Source organism: Suricata suricatta, chromosome 17 (assembly GCF_006229205.1).
Source record: "Suricata suricatta isolate VVHF042 chromosome 17, meerkat_22Aug2017_6uvM2_HiC, whole genome shotgun sequence".
In the NCBI taxonomy this organism is placed as follows: domain Eukaryota; kingdom Metazoa; phylum Chordata; class Mammalia; order Carnivora; family Herpestidae; genus Suricata; species Suricata suricatta.
Window position 1 is genome coordinate 51,220,654 of NC_043716.1, and position 23,628 is coordinate 51,244,281.

Sequence of the window (23,628 nt, forward strand, 5' to 3'; positions counted from 1 at the left end):
CGCGCCTTCGAGAAAAGCCGGTCCCGAGCAACTGCGAAGTTACTCTCGCCGGTGAACACGAACGGATCCCAATTCCTCCACTCCTGGCGTTGCATTCGGCCACGGCGCCGTAAGATAACGCCCGGTGCCCGCAGGCAGCGCAGGGAACCTAGCGGTCAAGTTGTGCCGGGACCCGGGGCGGCTGCGGCTTTCCGAGGGGCTCGGACGCCCGGAGCAGACAGAGCAGCCGCACGGCCCGGGCAGAGGTCAGATGCGCGGAGGGTGCACCTGCACCGGGCGGGGCTGCGGGTCCCAGCGCGCCGACTGACGGTGGGCCCTAGGGACCTGCCCACCCACCCGCAGCGTCTCTCTTTAAAACAAGCCACCACCCATTCCGGCCCCGCTCCTCGGCCGCAAGAGCGGCCCCGAACAAGAATGGCGGGCAGCGGGGCGGAAGCGCTTCCGCCCCCACCCAAGATGGCTGCCGGGCGGGCCTCCGGGCGGAAGTGACCTGTCGGGAGGCTGACGGGTCCATCATGGCGGCCGCGGCCACCTCCCCCGCGCTGAAGCGGCTGGATCTGCGCGACCCCGCGGCGCTTTTCGAGACACACGGAGCGGAGGAGATCCGCGGACTGGAGCGCCAGGTTCGGGCCGAGATCGAGCACAAGAAAGAGGAGCTGCGGCAAATGGTGGGAGAGCGGTACCGCGACCTGATCGAGGCGGCCGACACCATCGGCCAGATGCGCCGCTGCGCCGAGGGGCTGGTGGACGCCGTGAGGGCCACCGACCAGTACTGCGCCCGTCTCCGCGAGGCCGGCTTGACAGCCCCCCTACCGTCGCGGGACCCGCAGGTCAGCCCCACACCTCCGGGCCCCGCCCCCCGCAGACCCGCCCCCAGCCCTCCCGGGGCCGCCGGCCTGCCCCGCCCCCTCCGCGCGAGCCTCTCCGGCGGAGGGAAGAGCCTGCTGCCAATTTCTGGCCCCGCTTCCTGGTGGGGGGAACGCCGGGGTCCTACCTGCGCGGGCTGCTGGTTGGTCATTCAGCTCAGGAACCTTCCCTGACTTCCGGGCCCAGATTCTCTCCCCGCCCTCGTGGGTTCGCTGGGCTCTCCCTTCCAGCTTTAGAAGAAAACGCCAGCGGTCTACTCGCTCGACACAGCAATTCATTTACCTGTATAACGTTTCCTGACATTATTCTAGAACACATCTCTCCCTTATGTTTGCACCTTCCCCTCATGTTCCTCGTCCCAGTCTTGACCCCACCCCCCTCCCAAGAGTAACTTCCAGGATCCCAAACAGCTGTTCTACCCGCTGCCGGAGTGGCTGCAGGACGGCACGGGCCGCCATCTCATCTTTCAGTAGCGAAACATTTTCGTTTTAGGGAAGGAAGGTTATTCTAGTCAAGTTCCCCAGTTTCTCCCCCCAAAATGCTCATGATTAGACCTGATGCGGAAGAATTCAGCCCTACATACCGTCTAATAGCGGAGGAGCATTTTGAGTTCCTAAAGAATGTTGACTTAGGGATGACAGTGAAGGGAAGGGGTAGGGAGGGTCAGAAAAGTAAACAAGGAATTTGTTCTTTACAAATTTTGTACATGTTACAAAAGTACAATTTAGCTACAGCTTGGAACTTTTCAGTACACCCTGTGTTTTTGAAGACTCCAGGTCAGTAAGCAGGGCTCACACAACAGAATCATAGAAGATTGGAAATACTTGGCTAATTTTTGAAATGAGAGACCTCATCCCTCTCCTCTGTTCATTTACACATGCCTCCTTTTAGTGGCCAGCCTTTCTTAGAACGGGGTCATGCTTCAGGTTTATTAAAAAGCTAACTTGTACCATGCCTCACATTAGAAATGTATTTGTTTTTTTAATAGTTATTATTTCTGATTGAGTCTCAAACTCACAAATATTTGCGTGCCTTCTGTGTTGGAGGCACAAAGAAACAGAAGCCCCCCCCCCCCCAATTCCTGCTCTGATGGAATTTCCAAACTAGTCAAGGAATTAACTCCATGGAAAGTTGGTGAGAAAAATATAAGTACTTCAGCGTAGCAATAGAAAACATTTTAGGATAATGTGTGATTGATTCCAAAATAATTACGTACATTTACCATAAGGTTTCCGCAGGAAGTCACTTCAGGCTTGAGTGTTTCTCGGTAAGGAGAGGCTGTCATGATGGGTGAGGTTTGGAGTGTGGGCCTGGAGTATGAAAAGACAATTAAAAACAGGTAATCAGTTTGATTAAAGCAGGGGTTCTCAGCCTTGGTGTGGTGGACATTTGGGACTGGATCATTCTTTGTTTTAGAGGCTGTCTTGTACATTGTAGGCTATTTATAAGCATCCCTGGCCTCGATCCACTGGACACCAGCAGGACCCCTCTTCTTTCTGATAATCAAAACTGTTTCCAGAACTTTCCTAGAGGATGAATTCCCTCCCTTACCCTTACATGACAACCAATGGATTGAAGGGTCCCTGGAAGAAAGCAGTTGGAAGGACAGGAAATCCTTGACCACGCAGGCCAAGTTACTAAACAGTGAGGAGCCTTTTGGAACTGAGCAAAAATAGCATCTAAATACCCTCTGAAGGAGGTTAATCTGAAGGCAGAGGTAAAGGATAGATTGGAGGCGGTAGAGAAGTGAAATGGGCTTGGGTTGATCTGAGTGTGAGACGGTAAGGACCTGCATTAGAGCCTTGGAAGTAGTAACTGGAACCTAGTAGGAGAGACCTCAGCAGAACCATCGGAAGGACGAGCATGTCCTGGGAACGTGGGAGCAGGGGGTGGTATGCGAAGATACCTACGGAGGTCAGATGACTGAGATTTTTGCGAAGGCAGTGAATTTCATTTTGAACATACTGATTACGGAATGGCAGTGACACTTAGCAGGCAGTGACAGCAGAGGCGCCCCTGGGACGCAGGAGAGTGGTGAGGACCGAGAAAGACGAAGAAGCGGTGCTCTGCCTAGAGGCGATGCTTCGGGGCAGAGAGTCCTGGAGTGGGAGGACGGGCTGAGGTGGGCAGAGGCAGTGAGGACTGCACCAGGCGGAGGGGCGGGAAAGAGCAGCCGGCCGAGAAGTGTGTCAAGCTCTCAAAGAAGCAGGAGCCAACAAGGGAAGGCGGAACGTCAGGAAAGGGAAGGAGAAGGTCACTCGGTCAGTGGTCCGCAGGGCTCCTGGCTCGCTGACCACCAGACCACGAGATGACCAGACCGAGGCCGCCACTCCAAGAGACTGGGCGAAGGCATACCCGGCTGGGAGGAAAAGCCAGTGTGATGGTCTCCAGTGATTCTTTTTTTTTTTAACGTTTATTTATTTTGAGAGACAGAGAGAGCATGAGCAGGGGAGGGGCAGAGAGTGAAGGGGACACAGACTCCAAAGCAGGCTCCAGGCTCTGAGCTGTCAGCACAGAGCCCGACGCGGGGCTCGAACCCACAAACAGCGAGATCATGACCCGAGCTGAAGTCGGCCGCTCAACCAACTGAGCCACCCAGGCGCCCCCAGTGATTGTCACCCTAGACTCAAAGCCTTGCCGAGAGGCGTCAGGTTTAACAAGAGCTCCGGCCCTGCAGTCCGCTCCGCGCTTCCCCTCCAGCCTGCCAGCCGCCGACCTTGCGTTTATTTGTTTGCTCTCCTGACGTGGATTCCTGCGTCTCTCCCTGCAGCCCCAGCAGCCGTCCCAGGAGAAGTTCTACAGCATGGCTGCCCAGATCAAGCTCCTCTTGGAAATTCCCGAGAAGATCTGGAGCTCCATGGAGGCCTCTCAGTACTTGCACGCCACGCAGCTGTACCTGCTCTGCGGTCACCTGCACGGCCTGCTCCAGCTGGACTCTTCTGGCTCTCGATACAGCCCCGTCCTCTTGCGATTCCCCATACTCATCCGGCAGGTGGCAGCGGCCAGCCACTTCCGGTAAGTGCAGCCGGCATCGGCACCGCCTCCGGGGATGGCCACGCTTCCGCTGCCGCCGGTTTGCGGAATATGTACCATGGTTCTTCCTCCCAAGATGTAAAGACTTCCCCGTTGACCTTGGTCCTCCTCCTTCTAGGTCGACTATTCTGCATGAAAGCAAGCAGCTGCTCAAATGCCACGCCGTGTCTGACCAGGCTGTGGCCGAGGCCCTGTGCTCCATAATGCTCTTGGAAGAGAGCTCCCCTCGCCAAGCCCTCACAGACTTCCTGTTGGCCCGAAAGGCAGCCATTCAGAAACTTCTCAACCAGCCACAGCACGGTGGGCTCGGCTTCTTTCCAACGTGCAGTCCTTAAACGACGGCATGGGGAAGGCTGAGCTCAGGGAGGCCGGCGCGTCCAGGGTGTTGCGTGTTTGTAATCTCACCACAGGAACTGGTTACCGGAGGATGGTTTCTTCTCGCAGGTTCTGGCATCAAGACTCAGATTTGCTCGTTGGTGGAGCTGCTGGCCACCACGCTGAACCAAGCTCATGCTCTTTTCTACACGTCACCGGAAGGGCAGCTGCCAGACCCGTCCCTGCCGTGCGGCCTGCTCTTCTCAACTCTAGCGACCATCACAGGCCAGCATCCCCCCGGTGAGCTCCCAGCCAACCTTTCTCATTTTCAGATTCATTCTCCGCTCGTTCCCAGATTCAGCTCTTACCTGCTGAGCCAGGTGTTCCCTCGGCCTGACCCTGTGGTGCTCTGGGGATAGAGCCGTGTGCGGGACAGATGCGGGCCCCACCTTCATGGCGGTCACAGCCTAGCGGTAGAGGCAGAGCCTGAACTCACAGATACACACACATCTGTCGAATAGCCACATCGGCCACTGTCAGGAAGGCAAAGTACAAGCTGACTTGGGAGGGACCTCACGAATGATGCTTTCCTTGGAGAGCGATATTTACACTAAAATCTGAAAGCTCAGCAAGCATTAGTCAGGTGAGGGAGGCAAGGAAGAGTTCCAGGCCAAGGGGATGGGATGTGCAAAGGTCCTGAGGCAAGGGAGGTATGAGGCTATGTGAGAGACTAAAAGCAAGCGGGGGAGGCTAAGGGGTATGGGGTGGGGTGAAGAGTAGCATGTGGCCTGTCTGTCAGAAGTGACCAGATAATGGAGAGCTGCGTGGACCAGGCTGGGGAGTTTGCACTTTTTCCAGAGAACAATGGAGAGCCCTCTAAGACCTCCCAGGCTTGTTCCTCCTCCTGTTATATGTTCCCATACATCCTGTGCTTTTATTTGATAGCCTTTATCCTAATTGGAATTAAATGCATTTGGCTCATATGTGGCAGTGGCTCTTCATGGGGCCTGGAGTGGACAGGGACAGCTTACCTGGGAGGCTGTCCTCATGACCTAGGCAGCAGACCAGGGCGGCTAACTGGACAGTTTGGACATCTGTTTAGCAGGGGGGTTTGGTAGCTTGGCTGTGGGGGGTGTGGAAAGGAGGCGTCCAAGTTTACGAGGAAAGGAGCTGCTTGAGAGGGCTGATGATGAGTTCTGTCTTGAAAATACTGCCTTGGAGATCCCTGAGCCCTTGGAATGGGAATGCGGAGTGGGCAGGCGGCTGTGGGTCCAGAACAGGACAGTAGGAGGTCCGGCCAGAGACACACATCTGTGCCTGTGGCTGCTGTCTGAGGCCGTGGGGATAGGGGACGTCAGCAGGAAGAGAGGATGACAGAGGACTGTGCCTCGGGGGACTCCAGGACTCAGAGGTCAGGCGGAGGAGACACAGCCAAGGGTAGAAGGGAAACAAGTAGAAAGTGGGGACAGCCCTCTGGTCAACTTCTTGGGCGTGCTTAATCTTCCAGCCAGGGTGCCACCTCCTTATGCCTTGGCTTCCCTCTAGGTGCTTCCATTTCATCCTTTTCCCTCCCATGAAAGGTGAGTATGCGCTAATACGTCAAGGCTTTGGAGTCCAAGGACAGGGCACCTTAGAAGGACCCCTGTGTCTCCAGCTCTGGAGGCTGTTTGTGCAGAGTATGGTGAAGGAGCCTCCCAGGGTCTCCCACAGATGCAGGTGTCCATCTTGAGAGGTCACCGCTAAGGAGCTGCAAACCGCTCATCAAGATGAGTGGTCTTCGACTCTTAGCTCTTCCGGGTTGGCTAGAGGATGCTGGGGAAGGGGAAACGATCACTTTTATTTTGTGACAACGTGGGTTCCGCCTCCAGGACGCGGAGGGCTGCCCAGCGCTCAGCACTGCTTCTTCCCCCTGCCCCGCTCCCCGCTTCCTCTCTGCCCTTCGCCTTCTCCACCGACATGGCGCCCATGTTGGCAGGAAGCTGCCAGCTCCCTGAGGAACGTATGTTCTGTACTTTCTGCCCCCCTCACCCCAGTTTCAGGGGCCTGGCCTGACCTGCCCAAAGGAAGACGAGATGATTTTTGCAAGTTCCTTCTAGGTCCATTTTGAAACATGCCTGCCAAAGGATGGCCCCGATGACGTGTCGCTTGGCCTTCTCTCAGGGAAGGGCGCCGGCGTCCTGCAAGAGGAGGTGAAGCTGTGCAGCTGGTCCAGACACCTGCCGGCATCCGTCACTGGGTTCCAGCCGGCTCTCCGGACCCTGGCGCAGCCCATCAGCCAGGAGCACCTGAAGGACACACTGCAGAAGTGGATCCACATGTAAGCAGCCAGAACTTTCCCGAGGCTGGCAGGAGCCGCTCACGTGGCTGCAGGAGGGCCAGTGAGGCCACTGAGGAATGCGGGGGAGGCCGGGTCTTCTAGAGGATGCTCTGCGTGCTGCCTGTCACACCAGTTGCTCACCCCGCACACCTGTCACCACCCTCGGGGAGGGTCAGCCCTCGCTACGGAGAACCAAGAAGGGATTCCCCTTTCAAAATAGTACTACAGGATGTTAAATTCTCTCTGTGTAAGGGTCCTGCCCCTCCTAAGCTTTAATTCAGTGCAGTGGTTTCTGAAGCCATTTTGATGGGCGGTAGGCTTCCTTCCGGATAGATTGCTCCGGGAGGTGGGAGAGGCCCCATCCCCCATCTAGCCAGAAATGCTGTCTTGAATATATTTATGAATACTCTGAGATGTGTGTATATATATATATATATAGATAGATGTATACACACATATATATATATATATATATGGGGGCCCAAGTAAGAGGCTTTCAAATGGAGTCCTGCCCTTTCTCGTAAAAACGGTGTGAAAACCGTGAATCTAATAAAGTGCAAGAAAAAGGATTCCGCTGCAGGTGCAACGAAGACATTAAAAACGGGATCACCAGCCTGCTGTCGTACGTGAAGAGCATGAAGGGCCTCGCGGGGACCCGGGACGCCGTGTGGGAGCTGCTGACCAGCGAGGCCTCCGGGCACAGCTGGGATGGCGTATGTCACCGGCTCCTGGAGAAGCCGCTCTTGTTCTGGGAGGATCTGATGCAGCAGCTGTTCCTGGAGCGGCTACAGGTGAGGACATCACAAGACAGCTGGCCCGTCCCTGGGAGTCTGTCCCTCCCGGAGTCTTTTCTCTCTGCTGACTGACTCGGGTGGCTCTTCTGGCTCACGAACCACAGAAATGAGCAGAGATCCAGCCTCTGGCACAGAAAGAGACGGGGCCTCCGTCGGGGGGTCGGGAGTGTGTCCACGCCATCAGCAATGACCCTGACCTCTGCCACCACCATGCGATCTGACTGTACCGGAGACCGCGCAGAGTGCCCCGATGGAGTGCCAGCGGTGCTGGGGCTTTGGGATCTCCTGACAGGTCGCAGCTGGAATGCTGCTCTCGCTCTCTTCCAGACCCTGACGAAAGAAGGCTTCGACTCCATCTCCACCGGCTGCAAGGAGCTCCTCGTGTCAGCCCTGCAGGAGCTCGAGAGCAACCCCGGCACCTCCGCTGCAAACAAGCACATCCACCTGGAGCACAACATGGCTCTCTTCCTCTGGTCCGAGAGTCCCCAGGACCTGACTCCCGACACCGCCTGGGTCAGCGTGGCGCACCGGGGGCAGTGTGCTGGCAGCGGGCTCTCCATGAAGGCGCTGGCCGTCAGCCCCTGCGTCCAGAACTTCTGCTCTGCCCTGGATTCGAAACTGCAGGCTCAGCTGGACGACCTCCTGGCTTACCTTCCCTGTGCAGACCCGTCACTGCCCAAGGATGTCCCCCCTGCGCAAGCCAAGAGCCGCACCTTTGACAGGTACGCGGACGCCGGGGCCGTGCAGGAGCTGCTGCGGGCTCAGTCGGCAGCGTGCATTGCACGTGTCACGGACTGCATCGGGGCAGAGCTGCGCAGCATCGAGCAGGCGGTGCAGGGGCAGCGGGACGTCCTCAACAGTGTCCAGCTGCACGCGGTCCTTTTCATGGCCAGACTCTGCCAGTCGCTGGCAGAGTTGTGTCCCCATCTGAAACAGTGCATCTTGGGGAAGGCCGGGAGCTCCGAGAAACCAGCAAGGGACCCCAGGGCTCTGAAAAAGCAGGGAAAGGGGAAACCCCAGGAAGTGCTTCCCACGCAGGCCAAGTGGCAGGAGGTCACTGAGCTGCTCCTGCAGCAGAGCGTGACGGGCTACCGTGTGTGGAGCTCCGCGGTCGTGAAGGTGAGTGACAGCCCGTAGGCGTGTTCTCCCTGTGTGACCCCCGGGTCGTCTCCCTTCGGGTACGCTCGGGGCCGGCTGGCCTCAGCGAGGGCGGTTCGCAGCAAGGGAAGAGCAATGCTCCTTTCATGTAGTTCCTTTGACTTCTCTGTGACAGCGAGGCGGCTCAAACGTGAACATTCTCCCGCTCACATTCTTAGTCTAGATTTTAGAGACAGAAATACTGGCTTTTTCTCCTGCCGCCTGATAAGAATGAAAGAAAGACCTCTTGAGCAAGGGTCTGTGTTTCCTGCTCTTCAACCCGAGTATCATTTTTTAAAGATTTTTTTTTAATGTTTTATTTTTGAGAGAGAGACAGTGTGAGCAGGGGAGGGTCAGAAAAAGAGGGAGACAGAATCTGAAGACAGGCTCCAGGTTCTGGGCTAGCTGTCAGCACAGAGCCCGATGCGGGGCTCCAACCCACGAACCATGGGGTCACGACCTGAGCCGAAGTTGGCCGCTCAACGACTGAGCCACCCAGGTGCCCCCCGAGTATCATTTTCCCTGTGGTCTCTGCTGGTGTCCTAAGGGGTGGCCCCCGACATCTGTGGAGTGGTTATGACAGAACTCCCGTGACTGGCGTGCGGAATTAGCCCGAGAAGAGGGACCTTCCCACTCAGCACTGCACACGTGATCTGAGCGGTGGAAGCCGGCCTCAAGATTGCCCTGCTGGCGAGAAACACTCTGTAGAGCGGCTCAGTGGCCGGTTGGATTTTCACCTTTTATCACCAGGTTTTGGCTCATGGATTCACCCAGTCATTGCTCCGGGACGATGCCGGCTCCATCCTGGCCACCGCCACCAGCTGGGATGAGCTAGACATCCAGGAGGAGGTGGAGTCTGGCGGCAGCGTCACGTCCACCATCCGACTCCCTACACAGGTGAGCGGGCGCCCCCGTTACAGCCCCTGTGGCCCGGGAGAGGAAGAGCTGGAAGTGGTGTTTGTAACTCTCCATCACGGGGGGAGTGGACCGAGGGCCAAGTAGGTAGCAGACTGTTCGAGAGGTCAGTTGGTTAACGATCCTTTCCTTGCATGTTCCGGGCTCTGCTCAGTGAAAACAGCGTAAAGCACTTGCCAACCTGCCGGGCCAAGCCCCCGGCCACCATGGGAATGGCAGCGATTGTCACTTGTCTCTGTTACCTGGCTTGCTGTGAGGGGGGCTGATGGAGGGTCAAGGTCCAGCCACGTGAGCCTAGTAAGGATAAACAGACCCGCTTTTACCAATTGGCACAACTTGGTGACTCAGCGTCCCTTTGTCATTTTAGCCATCCTGGTACGTCCAGTCCTTCCTCTTTAGCCTCTGCCAAGAAATTAACCGGGTTGGAGGCCACGCTTTGCCAAAGGTGACCCTGCAGGAGATGTTGAAAAGCTGCATGGTCCAAGTGGTGGCTGCCTATGAGAAGCTTTCAGAAGAGAAACAGGTGAAGGTCGGTGTTTGCGTTTTTTCCCCACTAAAACCAGAAATAAAAACCTTAGCTTGATGTTGGGCGTGGGCAGTTCCCACCAAGGATGTCAAGTGTTTACGCCGCTCAGCGATGGTGGCTTCCTGCGCTGGGAGTTCCTCACACCCCTTCTCAAGGATCGAGCTGGTGTTCATGAAAAGGCAGTTCAGCGGGAAAGAAAACAGGCCTGGTTTCCGACCCCCGCGTTGCCCAGTCCTAGCTGTGGCTTGGGGCAACTTGGGAGGCTGTTTCTGTTTCTCCAGAGTCCAGCGCGGGCACTCAGAAAACAGCTTGGGGGTAGGGGGGGGACCATGCCCAGCACAGCATGTGGCACACAGAGGCACTGGCCTCCAGGAGCTCCTCTCTCCCAGCCCTCTGCCCCGCTGCCCTCTTCCAAAGCGCTCTGCCCTTGGTGGGTGTCCCAGCCCCGTTAGTGACATTTCAAAGACAGGGCCAGCTCCTGACCTGGGGGAGGGTTCAGCGAAGCCTCCTCTCCGGAGCCTGCTCAGGGTGCTCCTTCATGCTAGGAGCTTTTTGCCCTTTTAAAGGGCAGTCTGCAGCCCCCACGGCCTTCCAGGTTTTTAGTTTGGTTTAAGACCAACTCTCAAACATAACCTATTACTTCTGTTGTCATTGTGAGGTTGAACTGCCCTTATGCATATAGATGCTGCTGCTTCTGGAATAAGCTGTAACTCGACCAAGACATGAAGCTGTTTGCCTTGCTTATTTTACAAGCCTCCCTTAACGGGTGGGGCGGAAATTCACTTGCAGAAAGAAGGTGCATTCCCAGTGACCCAGAACCGGGCCCTGCAGCTGCTCTATGACTTGCGCTACCTCGGCATTGTGCTGACAGCCAGGGGGGAGGAGGTGAAGAGTGGCCGTGGCAAGCAGGACTCCAGGTAGGCTCCCGCCGCCGGCCCTCCCAAGTGCACACAGCCCCGTCCCAGAAAGCCACCAAGGGGCAGCCTCTCCGTGTGCGGCGTGCGCGTGCGTTAGTTGTGTTTGGCTTAAACAGGAAGTGCTCGCATCACCAGCTAGATAGAGTGGCCACCTGTTGGGTAAGTGCCACCATCAAGTGGGGTACGTGGAATCTCATTCCTCCCTCTCCTGAGTCCGCCAGCCAGCTCTGGGGCAGAATTCGAGCCCGCGGCGCTGCCCCTCGCTGCGGGGATAGAGTGGAATCCACGCAGACATCTCAGCAGGACCCCGAAAATGTGGCAAAGGAAATCATAATTTTTTTCAGAGTTGGGAAAGTGGCCGACTATCTGGAAACCCTCATTGACCCATTTGACCTGGACGTTTTCACACCGCACCTCAACAGCAACCTCACTCGGCTGGTGCAGCGGACTTCCGTAAGTCACGCGAGAAACGCACAGGCTCCGGTCCCCACGCAAGCCTGCTCCTGCACTTAATCCTTAAGTAGGGGCTGTTCTGGAGGGTGGGGGCCCAAGCCGCAAGGGCCGGAAGAGGATTAGATAAAAGTCTCACCTCTGAGGCAACCATGATTGACCCCTGGAAGTGGAGATCAGGATTATTACGGTTTTATTAAGGTCAGGGCCTCAGGAAGAGGAATGAAATGAAAGAGCCAGGTGACCTGAGGTTCTGACCCGTGGGCAGTGAAAAAGGGAATTCTGAAGCACTCACACACTGAAAAGAATATTCCTCAAAAGGATGGAGAAACAAAGTAGAGCCTGATTCCTAGGCCAGGGAAGGGGTTTTTTCAACGGGACAGTACAAACCCAGCGTGTTCCTCTGCTCCGTTTCTCGTCTGCCAGGTTCTCTTTGGGTTGGTCACTGGCACAGATAATCAGTTCACTCCCAGGAGCAACACCTTCAACTCCCAAGAACCCCATAACATCCTGCCCTTGGCATCGAGTCAGATCAGGTAATGGTTCTAAGATGCTTTTGCCGGGCCCCGAAGCTTCCCGTTCCAGCCACTGACATTCCCTCGTCCTGTTTCGAAGGTTCGGACTTCTTCCGCTGAGCATGACAAGCACCCGGAAGGCCAAACCGACCGGCAGAAGCATTGAAACAAAAACACAGGTTAGTGCGAGGACCAGGGGTTCACGGTGATCCTGCCCCCTCCTCCCGCCAGACCACCCAGTCAGCTCCCCCGCAAACATCGGTAAAGAACTGAAGGACAATGTGCACTAATGCTGCTTTTAATGGCGGCGCGACAGAGAGTACAAGGTTCACTAGCTCGAGCTGACAGAAGTTTGAGAAGGTGCCCTGACAGAAGTTTGAGAAGGTGCCCGTTTACACTGTCACGCAGCCTCGTGACAGAAGCGGCCTCTCGGGCTGCCCAGGCTGTGGGAAACAGGCAGGACAGGACGGAGACTGCTCCTTGTAGGGCGAGCGAGGTCACTGCTAACCCAGCGCTAGGACTGCACTTATGTGGAAAAGAGACGTTTTTGTTCTGGTGGTGGTTTCATCTTCCATTTCTTTCGGTTGGGTGGGAAATAAAAGGGAAGTTGCTTTCTGGAGGTTGACGTTTTCTTGTTGATACACGTTTCGTTTCAGTCGGCTGCCATCCATTAAGCCCGCAGGAGTCCTCCTGGGTATTTCTGAGTTGTGCTGTGTACATGTTTGAGCCCAAACAGCCTGTCTTCTTACAGCCTTTAGTTCTGTTTGCTTTCTTGTTAGACAAAGTCTTAGCAACGCAGCCTTTCCATCTTCCCTGCCGGCAAACCCATTAGGACCCAGATCCTCATCACACATCTGGTTGTCACACATGGGAGAGGGTAGTGGCGGCAACAGGTCCCTGCACAGACCGGCCCCGCCACGAGCACGGGCCTCTGCCCGACCCTCCCCTTCAAGTACCTGACCTGTACGTGCCGTCCGAAGGAGAGGCCCGGCCGGGGAAAGGAGGCGCGTGTCTTTACCCTTTTCCCAGGAAGAGCCCTCCCCTTCAAGTGTCAGTTCTGCCACATGATAAAATCGCGTTGTGTCCCCTGTAGCCTCTGCAGATCTGGACAAGAGCAAAGGCCCCTTCCTAGAGCACTGGTGCTTCTGAGGTCTGCTCGTGTGTGCTGTGTGGGCTCCCAGTGCAGGGGGGGCAGGCGGGCGGGTCTGGGGAGACTCTAAGGCACTTTCCTCTACATGCATGGCAGGTTGGCCCCCCGGCCCTCTCCCAAGCAAGTGACCCAACGCACCCTGGCTCCTTGTTCAGACAGCTGGTCAGTGAGGAGGAAGACACGTCTACGCCTTCATTATTCAAGCTAGGCTGGCTCTCTAGCATGACCAAATAACACGGGAGCATACCCATCTCTCTCTAAATAAATACTACATCACTTCTTCTAACGGTGCCTCTGCTCATTTATTTCTAAGCCACACGAGTCTTTCCAGTTCTGGCGGTGGAATGTGGCTCCCGGATTACTGTTAGGGGTTATGTTAAGCGTAAAGCGAAGCCTTATCCGCGGCGTCACGATACTGGTGACGTCCGAAAGCAGTTCAGAGCGCTCACGCCTGGTCCGCGTGCAGCAGCGCCTTGCTCCTGGACCCCCAAGGCCACTCCCAGTGAGAGCACGGAGGCTGCTGACAGGACCGGTCTGTGGCTGAGACAGAAGTCATCGGTTATGTACTTCTGGACTACCAGGTCTGTGCAATGTGTCCTACTAAGTCTGAGACGGAGGCTCTGGAGGAGTAACAGTAGCAGAAGTTATCTGGGTATACAAGTCTGAAAGAGATTCTCTCTGGAAATACAAATATATAACAAAGAGAGAAGACGGTGATTAGCAAGGGTGCTTCGCTTCTGCGGTCTGACTCGGATCTGATTGTTCTCCTGCTAGAAAGGACGGAGCGCTTTCAACAGGACATCTACATACTAAGAGGTAGTATGGCCGTTAATTTCAGTGCAAGACTGAATCAAGCTTTCTAAATTTTGGGGGAAAAAACTTAGGGTTTTTTTTCCATGGAAACTAGATACTCTTCGCTGATTTATTGAATTTAAAAACTTGAAGATCCCACATTGTTAAAAGGCCTTTTTACATAAAGTAGCGTTTCTAATTGACAGATTTGGAAACTAATCTGAACTGGACAGACTATGGATTTGACACGCAGATGACACTTCCTCATGCCATTCCCTCGGCACGGATGTGATACCCACCCTCAAAAGAATCCTATAAAAAATTGCTTCGAAGCCCCTTTGAAATTGCAATAGTGCAGCAAAACCACAAGTAAACAAGTGCCTGTCAACCTGTTACTTCAAATATAGACTGAAAAGCCAACAGGCGTATTTTTGTGCAATTTTTTAAAACACCGTAGGTTGAAATATCAAATCTGCACAGCGCTGTCCCTTCACAGAAGGCAAGAAACTGCCGACACATCATGTCAGAGGCCGTCCTCGGTGCTGCAGGCTCTGGAAGTGGGCCTCCTTCAGGGTCTGGTTGATGTGGAAGTAAGGGCCTTGGCACAGCGCGGACTGCTCGGGAACGGGCTGGGGGGTGTTCGGGCCGGACCCGGCGCCCATGTGGCTCAAGCTGCTCTCGGGCCCGCTCGCTCTGTCCGGGCTGTGGATGCTGCTGCCGCTGCTGCTCCCGCCGCTGTCGCTGCTGGAAGACTGGGAGGAAGGAGAAACAGGAGCACGATTAGGCTGTCATGTTGGAGAGCGTCGCCGGGGTTTAGCTTAGTGCCCTATTTAACACAATTCTCGCTGTTAGGTTTGAGGAGGGCCGGCACAGCCGGCCAGCGGGCTTTACCCCCTCAAAAGGTGCAGCCACCTAGAGACCTCGCTCTCTCCTCACGACTGCCACGCGAGGGGGAGTGGGGTTCCTAGCCCCATCACATTCCTGCTAGTGGCAGGGTCCAGATGCACGTGCGGCCTTCTGACCGCGCCCCCCCTCACCCAGATCTTACTTCCTTTCCGCGTCTTCTCTACCTGCAGATTTTATCATTCTTTCCGATAATGTCCAATCATCAAAGGAGGAAGTTCTCAGCCTCCGAGTCAAAGTACCAATCACTGGTACAGGGTACAGATATCATTAACAAATCAAATGGCTTCTGGGCACAAGTCTCAAAATGTCTGTGACAGATCCGTGGTTACGCTCTCACAGACACAAGTGGTATTTGGTATTCTCTGAATGCAGAGCACATACCCTGAATGACTACCACACACTTCTTCTAAGTTACAGTAGCATTTCTGCAGCTGGAGACGCCTGGGGGCCAATGTGCACCAGCGGGCCTAAGTTTTACTAATGTAGCGAACATGACCTGATGTCGCAGTCGTCTTGAAGAAGCTAGTCAGAGATCCCTAAGAACTACGGTTCTCAGAAGGGAAGGCAATGGTAAGAATCCATTTCAGAATTCTGGTATTTTACAATTTAAATGCTGCATTTCAAATAAATGACAAGCAGTGCCCTTCCTCCATTCGCAACTCAACACGATACTGTACTGAAAAGAATCGGTATCCGAGAAAGAATTCTAATAATTAATGATCCAGTGTGTGCTTTTGTTTTTTTAACTTAGCCATTTAATACAACTAACCCATGCTCCCTTACACAAAGTCATTGGTTTTTGAAAAGTCTACATACAGCTATGTAAAATCTACACCTGAGGAAAAAAGACTGGAGAAAAACTGGCCATGGCAGTTGTATTTGAAGGGAGAGATTACAGTTGCTTATTTCTTTCCCACCCTTTACTATCACATTCTTGCAATGTGGTTATGATGTATTTCATTACAAAAATAAATGTATAAATAATGCTTCCAGATGAAACTTTAAAAGTGATTTTCAGAATACTAGTTTATCCATTTGTGATCAAAAGTTACACCTAACAGTAGGCATGTGAATGTATCTGAAAAGAGCTAGGAAAGCAATGTCCACGAGAGACCATTATGAATGACACTGAAAGCAAGAATCATCATGGTCCAGTGGTCATATGGAGCTACTGAGCAGGTCACATAGCCCACAGCCCACAGACAGTAAAAGGCAAGCTGTCTTCTACAAAAAAACACAAACCTGAAAGCATTACAAAACGAGCTGAATGGAGTCCGATGGTACCGTCAGCAGCAGCGGTTAAACTTACTTAAAGACGTCAGAAGTCAAATACGATTCAAAACCAAGAATTGTTTTCTTACATTTAGCAAGGCCTCTCCTAACCTAGAGGGGGCAGCCCACTCATGCGGCTGTCGTGCCTCTGGGAAGGTCATGGGTATTTAACGGGTCCGCTGCTATGCTAGATGAGAAACCCACCACGCAGAACACTCTGTTTCCTCTTAGTCTGTTTTCTTTACTGTTTTTCGTTACAGGTACTGTCTGAAAATTAAGGCAAGAACTAGAATCAGTTTGTGGTAAGGCAAGTTTCCAACTCAAATTTTACTTCACACTACAATAGCAAAGGTGACACTATTCTGATTAAAAGTAAAAGATCTTTTAAAATGGGTCACACAAGATACTGAAAAAGGGTGGGGGAGCCAAACATAGCTGTGATTTCTAGACCCTTTTAAAAACCCTGTGTGAAGACATGGTTTATACCAACTTTTTTATGTTTATTTTTGATAGAGAGTAGAAAGAACATGAGTGAGTGAGGGGCACAGAGCGAGGGAGACACAGAATCTGAAATAGGCTCCAGGCTCTGAGCTATTGGCACAGAATCCAATGAAGGCCTTGAACTCACGGACCTCAAGATCAAGACCTGAGCCAAAGTCAGATGCTTAACTGGCTGAGCCACCAGGTGCCCTGGTTCATACTAACTTTATAAGGACAGGTACCCAAATGTTCAGCGTGGCTAAACGGTGAAAACCACCCATGGCCACTGCTGACAATCCTACCGTCACACTACTGCGGCGATGGGGACCTAGTGGCAGGTGCAGAGGAACCAGGAGGGGCTCCCTGAACTGAATGGTGTCTGAACTGGCCTGGCAGGTGGAGGGAGAGTTTTCGGAAGCAGGCTGTGACACACGGGAGCCTGGTGAGAGCAACCAGAGGGAAGGAGTGTTTGGGGAGGTGAAACCCCTAGTGTGGTGCGGCCGGGCCACTCCAGGCACAGTCGGTCAGACGAACATCCACGAGGGGTCATGGGTGGACGACCCCGTGCCCTGAGGCCTGCACCTCATTCTGCCCCGATCTGCACTCAGGAGTGAGGGTGCTGCATCAAGCAGGACGCAGGACCCAGAAGTGTGGCAATGTAGATGAAAGGTGAGGTGTGTCACAGCCCAACGGGAGGTGGAAGGAGGAAATGCAGACATCCGAGCTGGCACATACTAGGCGCTCGGCGCGTGCCTGCGGAATGGGAAGAGCACTGGCGAGCCTGGAGAGCACTTCCAGCGAGTCGGGGAGGAAGCCAGGAAGCGGGTAGGAGAGGAGGGAAGACAGGGACAGCGCCAGGCGGGCCGAAGGTACCAGACAGCCACTGGGGAAGGGAAGGAAGCGGTGCGGGTGTGGGCCGGGTGCGAGGAGATCTGCCTCCCGAAAGGTGACCTTCGTGGGCTCATGAGAGACTGCGGGGGGGGGGGGGGAGGAGAGGACACCAGAGACACAGGTAAGGGAGGCATAATGGGGAGAGGGGGGCAGAGGGGCTTTTAGGAGCCTCGACAGGAGGTAGAGCAAAGGCAGAGGGACTTCCCGCAGCAGAAAGGAAGAGTACGTGTATATGTGGACGGGGGTGCTAAGAAGCTCATTTCCTCAGTCCCCAGGGCTCACACGATGCAGCGGAGAGTCAAGAACTCCAGGCCCCTCGGCTCGGCCCACCCCTAGTTCCATTTTCCCAGGGCGTAAAGTCAGTTTAAGAGCTCACCCGTGTGTACCCAGTGTAGAAACAAAAGAACTCTAAAGACTGTTCCGGCTAATAGTCTTTAGAAAGCCGTCCAGGCAGGAATATTAATTACTGAGTCTCTCTGCTTCATAAGGAGAGAACCAGAATACTTGTGTCTATTTATTATTACCGAGAGCTGTATGCTTTCTCTTCATTTATTTTGAGAGAGAGGAATGCAAGCTTGAGCGTGGGAGGGGTAGAGATGGGGACAGGAAAAATCCCAGCAGGCTCTACGTCGTCAGTGCGGAGCCCCTTGCTGGGCTGGGACCCATGAACTGTGAGATCATGACCTAAGCTGAAGTCGGATGCTTAACTGACTAAGCCACCGAGGGGAACCCTGCTTTCTCTTCTCAATTAGAAAAGCAGACTAGCCATGTATTTCATTTTCTTTCAACCCCCAGCTTCCCATTCACTGGTGCTTTTCAACTCACGTGAGCCTCAAAAGACCAAAGGACTCCTGCTCACTGCACACATGCTCCCTTCCTGGGTCATGAAGTGGATTCTAACTCCACTGCGGAATCTGGAGTGAGTAACCTGAGCCATGTCTATCGGAGCATCTAATGGAAAATTCTGTGTTTCCCAAGTGCCCAATGATTTAAGAGAGCTCCAAGTCTGCTATGATCAGCAAAACTGTAAGATTCCAAATGAATTCCGTGGGCTAATTAAAACTCCTTTCCAAGTATTCAAGGAAAGAAAATGCAGGTGATCACTCTTCTGTGTGCTGAATAAACGCTCGTCCTTCTTGTCTCAGTTTCCCTTACAAGATGCAGTCGGACCACACCATAGGTTTTGAGTTCCTTCCTAACTAAAATGTTCTATAAATCAATCACTTGATTTTGTTTAAATTTCAACGGGCCAAAAAATAATCCTGACCTGTAGAAAAACGTGTGTATGTAGCCTCATTATTTAACAAACTTGACCTTCAATGTCAAAAACAAAACAAAAAAAAGGGCAGAGGCTGCTTGGTTTTTCCTCCACATTTTCTCACTCTCTGCTTGTTTTACTTTATAGTGATCTACAAAATTTAAACGCTCTTGCGAAGTTACAGAGATTTTTTTAGAAAACCCACAAACCTAGGTCTCCACGTTCAAAAGATGTGCTGCTTCTATTCACTCAGGCTGCAGCACCGTTTACAGGGTGCGTTCCCGTGCAGGAGAAACCGGATTTACGCCGAAACGTCTAGGGTGATTTGTAGATAAAGACATTAAAACTGAAAGCAAGAAGCACTACTCTACTACAAACCAAGATAAAATTCAAATCAAAAAGGCCAGCCCCTAAGAGAACAACTTTAAGTAAATTAAATCTAGCTAGTTTTTACCCATCCAAATAAATGTCCAAGATCTGGGAACGTCACTGCCTTTCTACAGGACCCAACAGGAAGACACAAATTGACAAAGGAGTTCACTTTTCACTCAATGAACAGAAAAATGAGCCTGACTTCTACATTAACTAAAACGAGCCATCTAGCATGGTGTCACCAAAAAAAAAAAAAAATTGCTCCCATACCAGGAAACCGTATCTCAACGTTAAAATAGTATCCTCAGGCCCACAAGTCATCAAATCTAAGTCACTGGAGTTAAAATCTAAGGTCTTTGTTTCAAACACCAATTAGAGGTTTGAAAAAACCATTAGACCCTAATTTCTTCACTTTTTAAGTTTCTTTTTATTATTGTTATTTTTTTTAGATTTCGAAAGAACTATTATCAGGTTGATGATGTAGGTCCAACTGATCTAATTTTTTATTTTTATTTTATTTATTTATTTTTTTTAATCTAATTTTTAAAATATAATGTATTGTCAAGTCGGCTAGCATACAGGGCATGCAGCGAGCTCTCGCTCTGGGGGTAGATTCCCACTCTTCACTTTTCCTAACCAGCGACCTAAACGTGCTTTCAGGCTAACACTGTTTTGTAGCATTTACTTGGAGAAGTAGTCTCCAGCTAAGACCGGAGGGGGAAAACATTCTTCTTGTTCCTGTGACTCGAGAGACATCAGACCCTAGCTGCCTCTGGATATATTTAGCACAACCGCCCAGACCCTCCGCCCTGTACTCCGAGACGGCACATGCCACGGGCAGGAGCGGGGAGCTCGCCGGCCCGCCCTCGCACTAGCTGGGACAGGCCACTTTACTTTCCGGGCCCCAATTCTCCCATCTGTAAAGCAGAGATAATACTGGCAAAAATGATATGAAGGAAATGGACAAGCAGACTAAAAGTTTCTCTTTACAGAACTAATCTGGCAAGTCAGTTCACATTCTCGACCGTCACAGGATCTAGGAAAAGAGGTACATACTATGTTTATTTTACAGAAGTAGTTGTGATTTACTTCTGGCATACATAATTCAGACACCTCACACCTGATTTCCCTATATTTTGGCAATATGATTACACTTATGAGAAAAACATAACTTCTGAAAATTAACTATAAAAAATCCTTTAATTCTCTCTTAGAGTTACCCTAACCCCAAGGAGCCTGGGTGGCTCAGCTGGCCAAGCATCCGACTCTTTCTTTAAAAAATATTTCTAATGTTTATGTATTTTTGAGAGAGAGAGCGAGTGAGAGCGCGAAAGAGGGGGTGGAGTTGGGCAGAGAGGGGGGACAGAGGATCCGAAGCAGCTCCAAGGCTCTGTGCTGACCACAGAGCCCGACATGGGGCTCAAACCCACAAACTGTGAAATCATGACCTGAGCCAAAGTCAGACGCTTAACCAACTGAGCCACCCAGGCGCCCATTTTTTTTTTTCTTTCTCTTTTTCCCTTTCCCTTTCCCCTTCCTTTCCTTTCTTTCTTTTCTAAACAAGCATCTGACTCTTGATTTTTGGCTCAGGTCATGATCTCATGGTTCATGAGTTCAAGCCCCGCGTAGGGCTCTGAGCTGACAGCACAGAGCCCGCTTTGGATTCTCGCTCTCTCTGCCCCTCCCCTACTCATGCTCTCAAGATCTCTTTCTCAATATAAACAAACATTAGAAAAAAAAGTAAACTCTTTCAAGTCACAAGAAGAATTCTAAATTTACTGGAGCATTTCAGGAAAGACACAAGAAACCGTTTCTCTTCACTGAGTTAGTCTTAAGAAAACTTACCTTGCTGACCCAACCTTAGAATTAGAAGATTACATTTTCATTAATATTTGATTATATGAAATAACAAACATAATCCACTAATAATCATTTTATTATTTTCCTTTTTAGCCACAATTGTCAAAAAGCAGCCAAGTACCCCTAAACTTGATATTCTTGTGCTATAAACATAACGATCTATTCCAGTGGTGATGATCCCATCAATTATTTAGGGCCTAACTTTCCATTTTAAAGGTTTTCCCCTGCTTTTTGCTTCTCTAGCCCTCCCTCGGTTGACTGGGCCTCATTACTTGTTAATTTCGCCCCACCCCCATCAGGGAGCAGAGCACAAGCGGCCACTCATTCAGAGAGCTGGGGACCCCTCAGTCAGCAGGGCTGCATGGCATGGTCAGAACCCCCCATGCGGGCTCTGCCAGGGAGCTGAGATTACCGTGAAAACTGAAAAATACCTGCACTGACTGTTAATTATAAAGGCAGGCGCGTCCTTCAGACCGATGATTACAGAGTGGTCTGGCCACTCCATTTCTTTGAACAAGTCTGAACAAGACACACGAACCAAGAGGTGTAGTAACAATACATTGTTTGCCTCTGTGACATATCAATGCCCACTTTCTTGAAAGGGAAGAAAGCTCATTTTCTACAAAGAACAATTAAAACAAAACAATACAAAAATACTAAGAGTCTTGCTGAAAATAAGTGATCAGAAGTGTTTCCTTTTTTTTTTTTTTTTTTAAGGCCAATTTATATTCTGATTCTCAGGCATCACGACTGTAAAGAGAGGGCAAATGATCAACACAGACCGGCCGTGCCTCTGAGCTAACGTAAACCTCACTCGGCAGGATGGACACACAGACCCGAGGAAAGAACACTGGTGTGGATGCGGTGAAAGCAGTCACTGCGCGCCGTCTGAATCGACTTCTAATCCAAAAGAATGGCAACTCCATTACTGTCACAGGATCATCAACGGATGCTCACGGACGCCCCTAATCTCTGCTTTCCTGGCACCCTCCAGTCATCACGTGACACACAAGCTCAATGACTTTTCTGTGAATCAGTTTTAAAAACCTAAGTGAAAGGAAAAAGAGCAGGACAGAAGACTCTTCGAAGGGGGAAGGAAGTCACAGAAGCTCCGGTCTCCACACAGAAGGTTCTGATCTTCACCTGTTCATTAACTGCCCCTAAACACGAACGGCCTGCTAGAGTTAACAGACTTCTTCCTCTGGGGGCGGGGGCGGGGGGGGGGGTGCTTCCTTTGGATTTCTGATAGAGACTGGATGTAGGTCAGATCCCATCGTCAAGAACTAATTAAAGCACAAATTCTTTGGGTGCTACAAAGTGTGATATGCCGAGTTCTGCGCTAAGTTCCAAGCCTACGGCTTAGGGATCTGTGCTGGCAGGGAGCTTCTCGGTCAGGGGGACAACTGGTCGAGGGTCACCCCTTTCCAGTGCCTAAGCTAATAGAGGCATCACTTAAACGCCAGCTGCCCTCCCTTCCCTCTGCAGAGCAGCCTTTCAACTGCTCCAGAACTCTCCCTACTGTACGCATAACGCATAACGAAGCTCTGCTTTTCAGGAAACCAAAACTCTGGGTGCTCTTTCCCCCTCTCCCCTCTCTCTCCCTCCACCTTCCTCCCACACAAGGTCTTGTAGAACCACATGCTCCAAAAAAGCAGCAACACTTAGGGGCGCCTGGGTGGCGCAGTCAGGTAAGCGTCCGCAGTTGGTTAAGTGTCCGACTCTTGATTTCAGCTCAGGTCATGATCTCTCGGTTCCTGAGGCTGAGCTGGGCATCGGGCTCTGCACTAACAGCACAGAACCTGCTTGGGATTCTCTCCCTTTCTCTCTCTGCCCCTCTCCTGCTCTCTCTCAAAATAAATAAACTTAAGGAAATCAATAACACTTAAAAATAGTATTTTGCGTACACATACATGGCATATTCTGAATGCTTACATAGTTTCTCATGAATGAAATTAAATGTGAATTTCATGTGAATGAAAGCAACAAAATATACTTGTCTTAAGGACAGTTACTGGCTTAGAAACGATTAGAAAATAGCTAGTTTCTCAAATATCAACCAGACAGCTCAGAGAGGAGTCTTCAAAGGCCCGTGAAAGTTGTAACGCAGTCTGGGCTGTGTGTGTGTGAATACTGCAGACATACGCCACCTCACTGGAGAGAGGGTGCACGGCTCCCGCGAAGGGGCCAGGACTCAAAAAAAAAAAAAAAAAAAAGTTGAAACCACTGCACTCAATAAGATCATTTTTATTTATTCAAAGAATAATTTTAATTACACGAAGAAACTGAGTTACTTAGATTTTGTTCAAGCAATGAAAACGGCAGACACTCTGACCACACTTCCTACCTCTGTGTCCCAGGAATCGTGAAGGACGGGGTTTCTACTACTCCTTTTGGTTTGGGGGGGAAGATGGTGGTCCTCTTCGTTGCCATTCCTTCTCCTTTTCCTGAAATTAAATCACAAGGAGAAAAAACATCCAACGGTTGATCTTTTGGACACTTAAAATTGTAAATCACGACATATCTGCTCTCTCGTCTGAGAAAATAGAATTCATGTGCTATCCCAAAAGGTAAAAAGTTGGAAGTACACTACCACTCGGCACAAAGAGTAAAAATATAAAATAGCAGCACAGGTGAGTTTAAATTAGTACAACTGAGGGGTGCCTGGGGGGTTCAGTCAGTTAAGCGTCCGACTTCGGCTCAGGTCATGATCTCTCAGCTTCTGAGTTTGAGCCCCACGTTGGGCTCTGTGCTGACAGCTCAGAGCCTGGAGCCTGCTTTGGATTCAGTGTCTCCCTCTCTCTCTGCCCCCCAGCTCATGCTCCGTCTCTCTCTCTCTCTCTCTCTCTCTCTCTCTCAAAAGT

At 51.8% G+C, this 23,628-nt stretch overlaps 2 protein-coding genes across 9 annotated transcripts in view; one reads left to right on the plus strand and one right to left on the minus strand.

Moving 5' to 3' along the window:
* On the plus strand, nt 1–21,972 carry COG1 (component of oligomeric golgi complex 1). Of its 6 annotated transcripts, none has more exons than XM_029928626.1 (15): nt 1–830; nt 3,638–3,882; nt 4,019–4,200; nt 4,345–4,515; nt 6,376–6,532; nt 7,113–7,323; nt 7,654–8,445; nt 9,214–9,360; nt 9,746–9,907; nt 10,694–10,821; nt 11,166–11,274; nt 11,698–11,807; nt 11,887–11,965; nt 18,073–18,196; nt 21,485–21,972. In XM_029928626.1, exons 1-14 carry the CDS (start codon nt 516–518, stop codon nt 18,163–18,165), a joined length of 2,901 nt encoding a protein of 966 aa, XP_029784486.1. In that variant the 5' UTR covers nt 1–515; the 3' UTR covers nt 18,166–18,196; nt 21,485–21,972. The 6 variants fall into 6 exon arrangements, with proteins under 6 accessions (XP_029784486.1, XP_029784487.1, XP_029784485.1 ...); XM_029928627.1 differs by having other exon boundaries at nt 21,509–21,972; XM_029928628.1 differs by lacking the exon at nt 21,485–21,972 and adding an exon at nt 16,167–16,208 and having other exon boundaries at nt 2–830; nt 18,073–18,150.
* Nucleotides 12,069–23,628, minus strand: part of FAM104A (family with sequence similarity 104 member A) — a 16,315-nt gene continuing 4,755 nt past the window's right edge. For 2 of the 3 annotated variants that reach the window (XM_029928633.1, XM_029928635.1), the window contains exons 2-4: nt 23,112–23,211; nt 16,111–16,173; nt 12,069–14,480 (exon numbers count right to left, since the gene is read on the minus strand). In XM_029928633.1, the coding sequence (XP_029784493.1) occupies nt 14,247–14,480; nt 16,111–16,173; nt 23,112–23,211 (397 nt within the window). In that variant the 3' untranslated portion in view covers nt 12,069–14,246. The remainder of the gene's footprint in view (nt 14,481–16,110; nt 16,174–23,111; nt 23,212–23,628) is intronic. The other variant, XM_029928634.1, reaches the window with a different exon arrangement.

Coding starts and splice junctions, on each gene's coding strand:
- COG1 (XM_029928623.1), top strand. CDS start 516: ATGGCGGCCGCGGCCACCTCCCCCGCGCTGAAGCGGCTGGATCTGCGC. Junction 6,533..7,112: donor CTGCAGAAGTGGATCCACAT/GTAAGCAGCCAG, acceptor ATTCCGCTGCAG/GTGCAACGAAGACATTAAAA. Junction 11,808..11,886: donor TTGGCATCGAGTCAGATCAG/GTAATGGTTCTA, acceptor CCTGTTTCGAAG/GTTCGGACTTCTTCCGCTGA.